General features: G+C 44.4%; 1 protein-coding gene across 3 annotated transcripts in view; it reads right to left on the bottom strand.

Annotated features, from left to right (window-relative positions):
* The window catches only part of CCDC93 (coiled-coil domain containing 93), a 91408-nt gene that overhangs the window by 47024 nt on the left and 30827 nt on the right, over positions 1-13557 (bottom strand). For 2 of the 3 annotated variants that reach the window (XM_036857212.1, XM_036857210.1), the window contains exons 8-11: positions 10504-10540; positions 7768-7860; positions 7430-7480; positions 6483-6569 (exon numbers count right to left, since the gene is read on the bottom strand). In XM_036857212.1, the coding sequence (XP_036713107.1) occupies positions 6483-6569; positions 7430-7480; positions 7768-7860; positions 10504-10540 (268 nt within the window). The remainder of the gene's footprint in view (positions 1-6482; positions 6570-7429; positions 7481-7767; positions 7861-10503; positions 10541-13557) is intronic. The other variant, XM_036857211.1, reaches the window with a different exon arrangement.

The raw sequence follows: 13557 nt of genomic DNA, 5'->3' as shown, positions 1-13557 counted from the left end.
GGAATAAACTTAACCAAGAAGGTGAAAGAACTATATTCTGAAAATTATAAAATACTGATAAAGGAAATTGAAGAAAATTCAAAGAAATGGAAAGATATCCTGTGCTCTTGGATTGGAAGAATTAATTTTATTAAAATGGCCATACTACCCAAAGCAATCTACAGATTTAATGCAATCCCTATCAGAATACCCATGACACTTTCCACAGAACTAGAACAAATAATCCTAAAATTTATATGGAACCATAAAAGACTCCAAATTGCCAAAACACTCTTGAGAAAAATGAACAAAGCTGGAGGTATCATGCTCCCTAACTTCAGGCTATGCTACAAAGCTACAGAAAGCAAAAACAGCATGGTTCTGGCACAAAAACAGACATGTAGATCAATGCGACAGAATAGAAAGCCCAGAAATAAATCCACACACCTATGATCAATTCATCTACGACAAAGGAGGCAAGAATATACAATGGAGAAAAGACAGTCTCTTCAACAAGTGATGCTGGGAAAACTGGACAGCTACATGTAAAAGAATGAGATTAGAACATTTCCCAACACCATATGCAAAAACAAACTAGAAATGAATTAAAGACCTAAATGTAAGACCTGAAACCATGAAACTCCTGGAAGAGAAAATAGGCAGAACACTCTTTGACATAAATCGTAGCAATATATTTTTTTGGATCTGTCTCCTAAGGCAAAAAAAAAATAAAAGCAAAAATAAACAAATGGGACCTAATTACACTTAAAAGCTTTTGCATAGCAAAGGAAACTACTGACAAAATGAAAAGACAACTGTTGGAATGGGAGAAAATATTTGCAAGTGATATTACTGATAAGGGGTTAGTTTTCAAAATACATAACAGCTCATACAACTCAATATCAAAAAAACAAACCCAATTAAAAAGTGGGCAGAAGATCTGAACAGACATTTTCCAAAGAAGACGTACAGATGGCTAACAGGCAAACGAAAAGATGTTCAACATCGCTAATTATTAGAGAAACGCAAATCAAAACCACAATGAGCTATCACACATCTGTCAGAATGGCTATCATCAAAAAGTCTACAAATAACACATTTCGGTGAGGATGTGGAGAGAAGGGAACACTTGTACACTACTGATGGGAATATAAATTGATACAACCACTATGGAAAACAGTATGGAGGTTCCTCAAAAGCCTAAAAAATAGAACTACCATATAATCCAGTAATTCCACTCGTAGGTATATATCCAAAAAAACTGAAAATGCTAATTCAAAAAGATACATGCACCTCAATGTTCATAGCAGGATTATTTATACAACAGCCAAGATGTGGAAGCAACCTGAGCGTCCACCAACAGATGAATGAAGAAGATGTGGTGTATATACACACACACACCCCCCCCACACACAATGGAATATTACTCAGCAGTAAAAAATGAAATTCTGCCATCTGCAAAAACGTGGATGGACCTAGAGAGTATTATGCTCAGTGAAATAAGACAGAAAGACAAATACTGTATGTTATCACTTATATATAGAATCTAAAAAAACACAAATGCACAGATAGAGAAAACAAACTAGTGGTTACCAGTAGGGAGAGGGGTTGGGGGAGGGACAAGATAGGGGTATGGGATTAAGAGATACAAAGTACTACATATAAGATAAATAAGCAACAAGGACACATTGTACAGCACAGGGCAATACAGCCATTATTTTGTAATAACTTTGAACAGAGTATAGTCTATAAAATACTGAATCACTATGCTGTACGCCCGAAAGTAATGTAATGTTGTAAATCAACTATACTTTAATAAAAAAAAATTTTTTTAAAGTACCTGGCACTGAGAAGGCACTCAGGGTAGATTCTTCTGATTCCCCAAGACAGATCTGTGCCTCTAGATGTACAAAATGTTTTCAGATCCTGTCTCAGGGAGATGTTGACCAAGAATGATTTAGTTGCAGATGAGTCAAAATGGTGTACAGTTGATCAACATGTGGCATTGAGGAGAGTCCCTTCCTGCCTTTCTAGGCACCCTGCACCTTCCCTGGCCCAGCCTTGCCTGGCTCAGCTTCCTTTCCTTCCTTCTGGGATAGTAGAGTGGAAGTATTTTGGGGACAGTCAAGCTTTTAGTTTTCTGCAAATCGCAGTACTAGATTCTTCTTCCCTGTAAAAATGAACGCTACGATGCAGTGAGCGTGTTGGTCAGTAATACCACGAAGCACAGTGGCGCCTCACCAAGTACATTCTGGGAAGAGTGTCACCCTCTGGAAACAAAGGGAGACGGTCTCCCCGGCCGGAGCTTGCTGACACTCATGAATTATATTATCTGGAAGCTTATTCACATTCCTCTTCCCTGCTTTACAGGAACCATATTAAACTGAGTTATGTATCTCAGGGACTTGCTCTGAGAAACACGGATTACGTACCATGTGACACTGTTGTAAGAACCTGTGAACTTTACAAATGAAAGAGAAGCCTGCACATCTTTTTTACTTCATTTTTATCTCTCAATGCCTGTCGACTTTCCAACCACTCGCACCAGGCAGGCTGTTTGACTCATTCCCTAGTCACAAAATCACTTTCACACTTCCATCCTCCCGAAATTATCGTGTCCCTTTTCTTCACCAAGCAAAAATCCATCCTGATATCAGCCTAATTTGGGTTTCTTTCAAGTGCCACCAAAGGCTTTCCTCCTGAGCATTCCTCAATCCCATCTCTACTTTCAAGGGTTTCATTACTGAGGCCAGGAAGGTAGGGGCATGGGTTTTTACATGAATTGCCAGTGCCCTGTTTCAGCCCAATTTATGGCAGTAAGATTAAAAACAAATACGCTGTGGTGGGCAACCTTAACAGAGCCCCACAGTCTCTGCAAACGCGGTGGGATGCATGTAATTGCATGTACATAATTATGTCACATAAAACTGTAATGTCTGTCTTGTGGGGAGGTGCTTCCTTTGCTGGCTTTGATGAAATAAGCAATGTTGGGGAGGCCCACCTGGCAAGGACCTGAGGGTAGCCTCCAGCTGACTGCCAGAACTGCTGACCTCAGCCAATGGGTGTCAGGGAACTGAATGCTGCCAACAACCATGTGAACCTGGAAGTGGATCCTTCTCCAGTCAAGCCTCAGAGGAGACTGCAGGCCAGGTCAGCACCTTCACTGTAATCTTGTAAGAGTCTGAGACAAAGGACCCTGCTACACTGTGCCAACCACCGACCCACAGCAAGTGCAGTAATAAACTATGTTATTTTAGGCCACCGCGTTTGTGTACTATTCCTGTGCAGCAATACATAACTAAATTCAGAGAAAGAGAAAAGCAGCCCCTGACACCTGAGAGCTAATCTGGTACTCTCAGCAAGCCCTTGATGTTGCTGGGAGCTGGCCTGCACGCATACAAGGCTTCGGTGTTAAATATAAATAATTCCAGAGGACAGCGACATCAGACCACCACAAGGACCGACCACTCTGTAATCATGCTTGTACACGGACAAAAACCGAACATTGTTCAAATCCCCTAAATGATCAAACATCCCCCTATACCAGCTAACACGGGCCTACAGCTTTAACCTTGATTCACTCTCCTCGTCTCACAGATTTCTTTAGATTCCATTCACTGAATTGCCCCTCCTTAAGGCATACAACACAGAGCAAAGCTCTACTTTCTTGAACCTTCCCCCAAATCCCCTAAAACAAGTCTGAATCCCATAAGTCTTTCCTAATGCCTCCTTACTGAGATGCTGTATGATTCCCCATTGGTGTGTGGTCTCCCTCACTGCAACCAGCAATAAACCCAACTTGTTCAACTGTGGGTTATGTTCCTAGTGGTCTCTGGCTGGAGGACATTGACAAGACTATAGCAAACAAATAAAGCAAATAACAAAAACAAAAAAGCAAACATGATTTTACCATGGAACTTGCATAAAAATAGAAGTATAAACCAATAGAGCAAGAAAATGCATAGTTTAAATTAGATCTAAAATACAAAAATATAACAAAGTATCTCCAAATGAGTATAAAGAAGTTATTTGGTAAATGATATTAAGTGGGTAGGAGCAGGAAAACTAGGCTGGATGTACATTTAGACTAAATAAAAATGAACTCTACATAGGTTAAAGGATTAAACGTAATAAAAAATGAGCTGAAATGTAATGAATTACTTTATCAGATCCATGTAAAAACTATTTTGAAGATTAGAAACATGGAAAATGTTTAGAATTTGATGTGACCAAAAAAAAAAAAAAAAAAAGCAGATTGTAAAAGTGCAAATAAAGCCTACCATTAGGTGCATGGCTATAACGTGCCAGGAACTGTTTTAGGCATTTTGTTCACATTTCATTTAATCTTCACAACGCCGTGGCAGGAAAGTTATATTATTCCCATTTTATAGATGAAGATACTAGAGCAAAGAAGTTAAATAAACTGCCCAAGGTCACACAGCTGGGAAGTTGAGGAGACAGACATGAACCGAGACAGGACTCCAATGCTGTGTTTGTAACTACACTGTTCTACCTTTTAGACACACATGATGATTGCAACTAGGTGTTACCATGGTTAACTGGGGACAAACACTGGATTAAATATGCAAATGTGAAATAACTGTGATACGGGAACAGGAGTAAAAGGCAATTTAATTTTAAAAGCACTCGTCTTTAATGCTGTATATTTAATGCAAACAACACAGACGATCAAGCAATGAACTGGTGAACTCCAATTCTCCACGAGAAGTTTTAATTACATACGTCCTTGGAAAAAGACCTGTCCAGAACTACTATTTCACTCTCTTCTGGAAGGACAGAACAGACGTGGAGAATCAAGAATACAGAATGCAGCCATCAGACCACTGTACAAGGGTGAGGTGGGGAGCGCTCAGGGGACAGAGGCCCAGCAGGAACTGCTGAGCTGACGGGGAAGACAGGGAAGCGTCAAGACTCGCAAGCAAGGGCAGGCAAACTCAGGAGGGTCTGCCTGCTTGCTTCCCCTCTTATAACCTGAGCTCCTATCTACCTGCGGTGGGCAAGTATGAAGATAAACATCAGAGTCCCCGTAGGAACCGCAGTGAGTGCCCCATCCATTTGTCTTTTTGTAAAAACTGGACTCAGCAATGCTATGTGGCAACCTAAGGGCAGGTACAGACTCACCCTCTTGCCACTCAGGTGTGTGTGCTGACTGCACACCAAGATAACTTCTTCTTAGGGCAGTGAATTAATCACTCTTTCCACAACTATGTCTTCAAGTCTTTTGATTTTACTGGTACTTTTAGGATGACCTAAATCATTTTCCGGTCAAATCTCAGATGACACTTTGACAACTGTCACCTTTTCTAGGTGGTAAATTAAAATACAGGATACTCTGGATTCTATGAAAGTTGGATTAGAAAACCCATGTTAAGAAGCATTGATTTGGAGGGTGGGGAAAACAAGAGAACTCCATTCCCCAGACATTCTATGCCATTTTTAAAAAGCTGGTTTATAACATTACATGAATTTATGTGTACAACATTTTATTTCGACTTCTGAAAGTGTGTTCACCAACAAAAGTTGTTTCCATCCGTCACCGTACTGTTGACTCCCTTTACCCATTTCGCCCTCCCTCCGCCTTCCTCCCCTCTGGTAAGCACTACTCTGTACCATTTTACTCAGTCTTGCTCAGAAGGCCCCTCACTTGGTGGGAGATGACCACCTGCTGTGTTTACGGCAGATTATAACTACCAGATTACAGGTGGCACCTGTTCCTCAACTACATCATCTGTGCAACTGCTTCAGAAGAATATTGCTCAGAGGGTCAGGGCAGAGCTAATTTGTCGTCAAGGCTTTTGAGACAGGGAAAGCAAAGCTGGATGCTTCAACAGACATCAACGTTTTAGTGGGGAAGCCTGAGTAGGGCTGGGGAAGGAAGGATGTGAAACAATGCCCTGTAAATCTGATTTTACCGATACTACATTTCAGCCAGACCAGAATCAGTTATGTGCAAAATGATTAATCACTGTCTCCCTGAAATATTCAAGGTCCCGCTGCCTATTCTTAGGATGGAAAAAAATCTAACGCTGAAATATGACTTTCAGGCTTTTGTTCATTCTATACCCTTTTAATAAAGCAGAACACAAAATTTTGCCTTGGGCTTGGCTGACGTATGGGGTTTATCTCCTAAGTGGCAAAGTTTCATCCCTCAGCCCCAGCACCAAACTGAGCCCAAGTTATAAGAAGCCTGGTAGAGAAGGAAAGACGCAGGTGCTGTACCTAACACATCCATTGATCAGATGCAATAACTGCTCTGAGAGACAGGTTTTCTCTTTATATTTATAGAAAAACAGGCACTGCAGAAGAAAATGAATTCAGCTAACGGGCAGGGAGTTGCGGATGGCTCTGCACGGTGTATGTTTTGGACAAACGTGGCTGATGAATTACAACTTGCCTCCCTCACTGCTGGGAGGGGGGAGGGAAGCAGGAGAAGTCCTTGGGGCATTATCTGAGGCAAAGGCTCCAGCTGGGTCCCCACATACCTTCTCTGCATACTCAGACACAATCTGCTTGATCTCGGCAGAGCAGAGGCCCACGATCTGGCCCACGGAGCTAGCGGTCAGACGGCTCTGCAATCACAGTGGGGGGGTGTTCTCAAGGCCGTGCACTGTCTTTCACACCACTGCAAACCCTGAACACTATTAAAGTAAAATAGATAATATTCCCAGGGGAAAAAATAATTTGGCTTTTGCTCATGTGTTCAGAAACACGGAAGGGAGAAAACAAGCTTCAGGGCGAAGGGTGAAGTCACCTCCCTCCTCCTGAGTCACTCAGCAGACTGTGTTAGATTCTCCTCGGACCCTGGGTATTCTGGAAAATCATTCCAGGGTTTTTACTGCTGAGGATCACTAAAAAGAGCCTGAAGGGAACTTGGCAGGCATAGGACTCAGAGGAAAAAAGGACAAATGGGAGAGGAAAAGGGATCTCAGAATTCCTGAGCTATCTCTTGACTGCCACAGGCCCCTCCTGCCCTAAAAAGGAATTCTCCTTCCAAGGCACTTGGTTAAACCTTTTACACAGGTCATGAGCTCTGGGAAGAGTGAATATAAATTTAGGACCCTATCATCTACCTAGGTGGTGTAGGAGGGAAACCAGGGCTCCTTTGGCACGGGATGCCACATGCAGTTACGGAGGGGCAGGGCTGAACCACAGCTCTCCTGCAGAGGCCCTGTGATGCCATCCCAGCTGGGACAGCCTGTCCTCACATGGGTCCTTCGAATCTCCCTCCTAGAGGTTCCCATGGACGGCAACACCGTGCGTGTATAAACGGTTTCCGAAAGAAAGATCCCAAGGGAACGGGAAGCAAGGTGCTGAAACGAGAGGGCCCTGAAGGTGGACACTCGGAAGAGGCCCCCTCATAGCAGAGCCGGGGTGGTGCCAAGTCCCCACCTCCACACCACGCCCGCCCACAGGACCACGCCTGCCTCACCTCCTCACGTGCCATGGCAGTCATCTTGGTCATCAGGGACTGAATACGCTGCTAAAAGAAGAACGGGGAGAGGTAGCAGTGAGCAGGTCTGACTACACAAGACTTAAGCAGGGTGTCGAAACAGGTCTTCGTGGTGGCATCCAAGGGCTGTCTCAGCCGGTCTCGTTTTACGGTGAGCCTCACGGGAGGTGATGAAAGGAAGCTGAAAAGGGCGCGAAAGGCCAGCCAGCAGCAGCTGCCTGTGGGAGGCAGCTGGCCATCCTGGAAGGCTGCGGATGAAAGCGAGATTTCCCCCACGGACTTAGGCGGAAACCTCAGGGGCTACATGGACCACTCACCTCTTCAGCAGCCTGAAGCTCGTCTTCCTCGCGGGCGTCGGCTTTCTCTGCAGCTGACAGCCCTGCGGGAAGTGCCATTGTCTTGTCCTCGGCCTGGAAGGGAAGACGGGAAAACAGCTGAGCACTGCAGTTGGAGATTCAGTAGAGAAAGGACAACGCTGCAAAGGAGCATGAGTCTGTGAAAGAAAACACACAGATCTGGACAAGTCACCGAGTCCCTGGGAAAGAAAACGAGATCCAGAGACGGGGGCTTCCACTACAACCACAGACCAAGGAGCTGCAGCCTCTGGTCTCGCCCAGTGCCCGCCTCCATTTCTGAACTGCTCGCCGACGCAATTCCTATCGGGTCATACACCTTTGCCAGACTTACCCTTACACTTTGCTTGGGTCTTCCCCTACTTTAATTCCTGCCAGGAGCAGATCACTGCCTTAAGATCACTGCCTGTTTTTCAGCAGAGACCCATTAGTGGGATATGAAAGTAATTTAGCAGGTATGATTGGCATCTAAATAGACTAAATAAAAATAACAGAACACAGCACATCCAAGTGCACTACAGGTAGCAAAGGGTTATGTACCGCTTTGTGAAACTTTTCTTTTTGGGTTTGTATCTGCAGGTGTGTGCAGTGTGTGTGTGTGTGTGTACTGAACCATGATGAAAAACAGAATTCTTACTGCCAAGAGTGGTCAGCAAAGTTTGAAAACCACTGGTCTGAAGGATAAGACTCTAAACTGCTTGCCCTGGTGCTCAAGCTCCAGGCTGTGGACGCAGCTCAAGCTCTAAATGTACCGCACCACACTCAAGACACCTGGAATAACAGCTGCTTCCCACACCTGGGCTGCAGGTCTAGGGTTCTTGGTTTTAGCTCCATCTTCACCATTCACCAGCCGGCAACCTCAGGCTTACCTCCTCTGGATACTGGGGTCTTCTAGGGTTGAACGAGAGGACTGCCCTCAGATACCCTTCTGGGACCATCCCAGTTCTGAGATGCATTTCTATAACAAGCCTATGACTGACCCTGGGGCGTGGCCTGAGCGCCTGCATATATCTACAGGGGATAAGACTTCCAGTTCAAATGTGCCATCTCACATGAGAATGATAAGGCAAGGCCAATGCGAATAATATTTCATGGGCATCTCATGATTTTTCCAATCATAACCAAATTGCCTTATTTCAGAATATAGTCATATACATAGACATTCTTTTCAGACTTAAAATTACATATTACACATACACATCAAATTCTTATACACTAGATGCCACATGACACTCAAATCCAGAAAAAAAACCTTGCTTTGGAGGAAACGGCTGTTTGGTTGAGTGAAAACACCAATGTGGAAAAAATAATAAGAAAACCAAAAAAGAAGATGTCATAATGAATGCATCAATGATTGTTAATGATAATAATAATAATGATGATAGTTAATGCTTAGTAGATGTGCACTATGGGTTGGATTATTCTACATCCTTTATATTTTTAATCTTCACAACAATGTTGTGAGGTGGCGCAGTTTCTGCCCCCATTTTACAGATGCTGTGAACTAAGGCACAACAAAGTATACTGACCAAAGTCACACAGTGAAGGGGAGAAGCTAGGATTTGAAACCAGCCAGTCTGGCTTTAGAACATATGCTCCAAGTCACCGTCAGTGCCCTCCAAGGACCGAGACAATGACCGCAGAAAGCAGAGGGAGTCCGGGGTCGGGGAAGGCTTCCCGAAAGGACTGAGGAATGGGGGATCTGGACAGAGGAGGGGTGGCAGGAGAACAGCAGGGGGAGTGGTGTCTCATTCAAGAAAATCTGGGGGTCAGGAGGGAAATGAGGAAAGAGGTTTTACTAGATCTCAAGCTGTGGACTCTACTTTTTAAGAGGCCACTGGCCACTTTAGTTAGCATGTTATTATTGAAAAGGCAGTGGATAAGAGCACAGGCTTTGATGTCACACAGATCTGGGTTCAGATTCTTATTATGGCACGTTAGGAGCTGTGTGATCTTAGACCAATCACTGAGCCTCTCTGAACCTCAGCTTTCTGCCCTGAAAAACAGAAATAAGTATCTTCCTCATAGAGTTGTTCAGAGGAATAAGTGAAAAAATACAGGCAGAGCCCTGAACAAAGCGCCTGAACACAGGAACGGTCTGGCACTATAAGATTTATATGCCTGCCTTGCTGCTGACAATTAAGAATCATGAATGAATACTGATACATACAAAAAAAAATACATGAATGAAGAGAAGTCCTTGAGACTCTTTTATGAACTTATAAAACCCCATCTTGACTTTCCGTTTCTTCCACACCAGGCTGTCTTAGTACAGGGCCAGCCTGTAACACATGCTGTGCTCGCTCACTGCCAGCAGCCTGTTCACACCTGTGTCGGGTCTCTCTCATCAGATGAGGAGCGCTCAGGGCTCTGGGACTGGACTTCACCTCTACAGTTGTAGAGTTATTGCAGGCCATCTGTTTGACCCTGGTGTCATGACTTCCAATCACCCTTCACTTCCAGCCCCACGATGAGGTGCTACCTCAGCTCCCCGGCCTGCAGGGGCAACAGACCGGGGATGCCACGAGGCAGATTCAGGGGCCACAGGCAGCTGGCACATCCCCGCTGCCCGGGGTTGCCCAGGGACCAGAGCCCTGCTGTCCCACCCCTGCCGGGAGCCTGCCCGTGTCAGACAGAGGCAAAGGGGAGGAGCGCTTGCGTCTCTCAAACATTCTCTCCCATTAGCCAAGCTTTTCTTACCTTCTCTGCTTTGCTCTGGCGGCTAAATCCATACCTCCTGCAAGCCACAAAAGAGGGGAGTTCAATTACTATTAAAAAAATAAATTTGATCACATGCATTTCAGTTGGATTTTTATACGAAAAGCACCAAAGAGAATTTAGGCTATTTGGTGACTGGAGAACATGTTTCAAGTGCCTAAACCAAAAACATATTCCACTGTTTTCGAATAAAGGGCCCGCCATTCTATTTGCCATATAAATACTATAAATGGGAGCTCTTCCTGCAAAGTGCAACGTTCTCTTTAAGTGTGATTATTACTCTTTGAATCGGGAACTGTATTTCAGATCCACAGTTTAAGCTAAAAGCCTTAAAAATATCTGTATGATATGTGAATGTGTTTGCTCAAGCTAAACATGCTCTCTAATGACTACTTTCATAACCTCATGTCCAGCCCATTTTTTATTCTCAAACACAATCCAAGCATGACGCCAATAATGTTGTGTGCTCACTTCATGCCAAGTTTAAATTCAAAGACGCTCACAAATGCACTTTAGTTTAAATTAGCTTTTCAGGTTCTAATTAACATCTATTTTTTAAAGCAATGCAAAAACCATTCGACCTAGAACAAAACATCCAAACTCACTTACCTTTAAACAGTTTTTAAGGAAATAAAATCACATGCAACCATTTAAGGAAAACAAATTAAGGGCTCCTGCTCTGCCCTCACTCACACCTCACCCTGCTTGCTGGGTCATGTGCTGGCCTCTGACCTGGTCTCGGGCCTCCACGCCCTCTCTTCCTTCCCCATCCCTTATTCAACCTCCCGCTGGCCTGGTCCACATCTGTCACTGGCAGGGAACACATGCCCTTGTGGGCACTGTCACTAGAGCCTCCCTTCCACGGCCCCGCCTAACAACCGCTGAGCCTCACTGCCAGCAGTTCACTTTCCCCACTCCTGGGCATCGGCCCCTGAGCGGAGCTCTGCACACACTGTGCTATTCTCCTGGCTCCTCCTACTTTCCTATTCACTCCTCACACCTCAGCTCTAAAGCCACCTCTTCTTTGAAGCATTCCCAGACTTTGCTTTGGATTGTTTTAGTCATTTCCAAAAGTCAGTTCCATTTTCAATCTGAAAATCTCAATCTGGGACCAGTGCTTTGCCTGCCATGTGATGAGCGTGAAGGGAAACACACACTTGGGCACAGGATTTCTTAGAACTTTGCTGACAAATCACAGGCTTAGTTTACAGTTGAGTCTGGTATACAAGGTGCGTTGGGAAGTAGAAAAGTCAGGACAATGGGTTTAGCTAGAGTCTTCACTCTGGTGCCAGCAAACTGTGTGACATGGGGGAAATTGCTTCACCTCTCTGAGCTTTGTACCACTGATATGGGATTGCAAACATGATCTCAAGCCCTGTTTAAACAGCGTCCATAGGATTTCTATAAATTACCACTGACGGTACGGGAGGGTCGGAAGGAGATACGAACTACAGGCTGGGTAGTTGGGTTGGAAACTTTTCAATTGCTCAAACACTCTGCCCTGGCTGATCCATCCCTGTGCCTGTACGTGTTCCCCCTACTTCCTGGACAGAAATCATGTCCAACTGCCTGTTTGCCTGTCTGCATCCTTCTCCAAGAAAATGGAGAAACCAAGAAGCCAAAAGTATCACCCGACCTTGCAATAGTTGTCTTAGAACTGGAGAGACCAAAAGTCACTGCTGGTTACACTGTGTCCATCCTCTAGGCACAGATCTACAGGCCCAAAGTGCAGCAGACCAAAGTTACGTTTTGAGTATCCACCCATATCCTGTACAGGACCTTATGGCAGATTCTGTGAACTGGCTTAGTCAACATCTAGCATCTTTCTATACTGTGGAGGCAGGAGAAGAAAACAACTCTATTTTCCACACTCTCTTGCACCTGGGGTTCTGAATACTACTTAGGTTCCATCAATGAGACGCATTTGCTGGAGTTTTCAATGTGTAGCAGTTAGAGAAGGAGACAGCAAAAGCATAAAGGATCTACTGCACTGGTGCGGATCACAGTAGAAGTAACCTGGTCCTGGGGCCAGAAGCTGTCACGGTGGTTTTCTGATTTTGGCAAAGTGGGTCACACTTTTTCAGCAGCTGCAGTACCAGCTTCCCAACTCCACAGGCTGTTCACTAGCTTCCTGATGATGGAGGCAGAAGCAGAATCCTAGGCAGCCCAGATCTAATGTGACACTTGGGAAGTGACCCTGCTCAGCCTACGACACATCTCTTAACTCCTCCCATCCAACCCCTGCAATCAATCCTTTCTGCTGAAACTAGTGGGAAGGTTTTGTGTCCTGAGCCAGGGAGCGCCGACCAACAGAGGGTCTCTCTGAAGTTTCCCACTCCTAGAAGTGTCCTTGCCCCCTGGGTATTCTTTTGTTTCCCAGGCCTTCAGTCTGTGGAGACCTTCAGGGCAGAAGACATACCCTCAGGCAGACGGGCCTTATCTAAGGCCCAGGAACTTTACAGATTTTCCAAATAAAGCAGTAAACAGCTAAATCTGAGTAATTCAATTCCCAGGTCCCAGCTACTTCTCTTTAAAGACAGAGGCTCTGGGAAGACTTTTCTGACCACCCAAAACTAGGTCAGGCCCACACAGATATGCACTTCTGTGCTGACACCCACGGGGTACAATAATTATGTGTTATGTGCAATCTGTCTGCTGAGCCCTGGAGGGGAGGAAATTTGCTTCATTCACTTTTTTTTCTTTACATTTTTTGAATTGAGGTATAATTCATATAACATAAAATTCACCATTTTAAAATGTATACTTCAGTGGTTTTTAGTGTATTCACTATTTTGTGCAACCACCACTACTGTCTAATTCTAGAATAGTTCCATCACCCAAAGAGCTCCACACCTAATATATATAAATAGCAGTTAGTCCAATTTTCCCCTATCCCCTTCCCCTGGCAACCACTAATCTACTTTCTGTCTCTGTGGATTTGCCTATTCTGAACATTTCATATAAATGGAATCATACAACACGTGGCCTTTTGTGCCTGGATTCTTTCACTTAGCATGCTTTCAAAGTTCATCAATA

Source organism: Balaenoptera musculus, chromosome 7 (assembly GCF_009873245.2).
Source record: "Balaenoptera musculus isolate JJ_BM4_2016_0621 chromosome 7, mBalMus1.pri.v3, whole genome shotgun sequence".
Lineage (NCBI taxonomy): Eukaryota > Metazoa > Chordata > Mammalia > Artiodactyla > Balaenopteridae > Balaenoptera > Balaenoptera musculus.
This window is presented reverse-complemented; position numbering and strand designations above follow the sequence as displayed.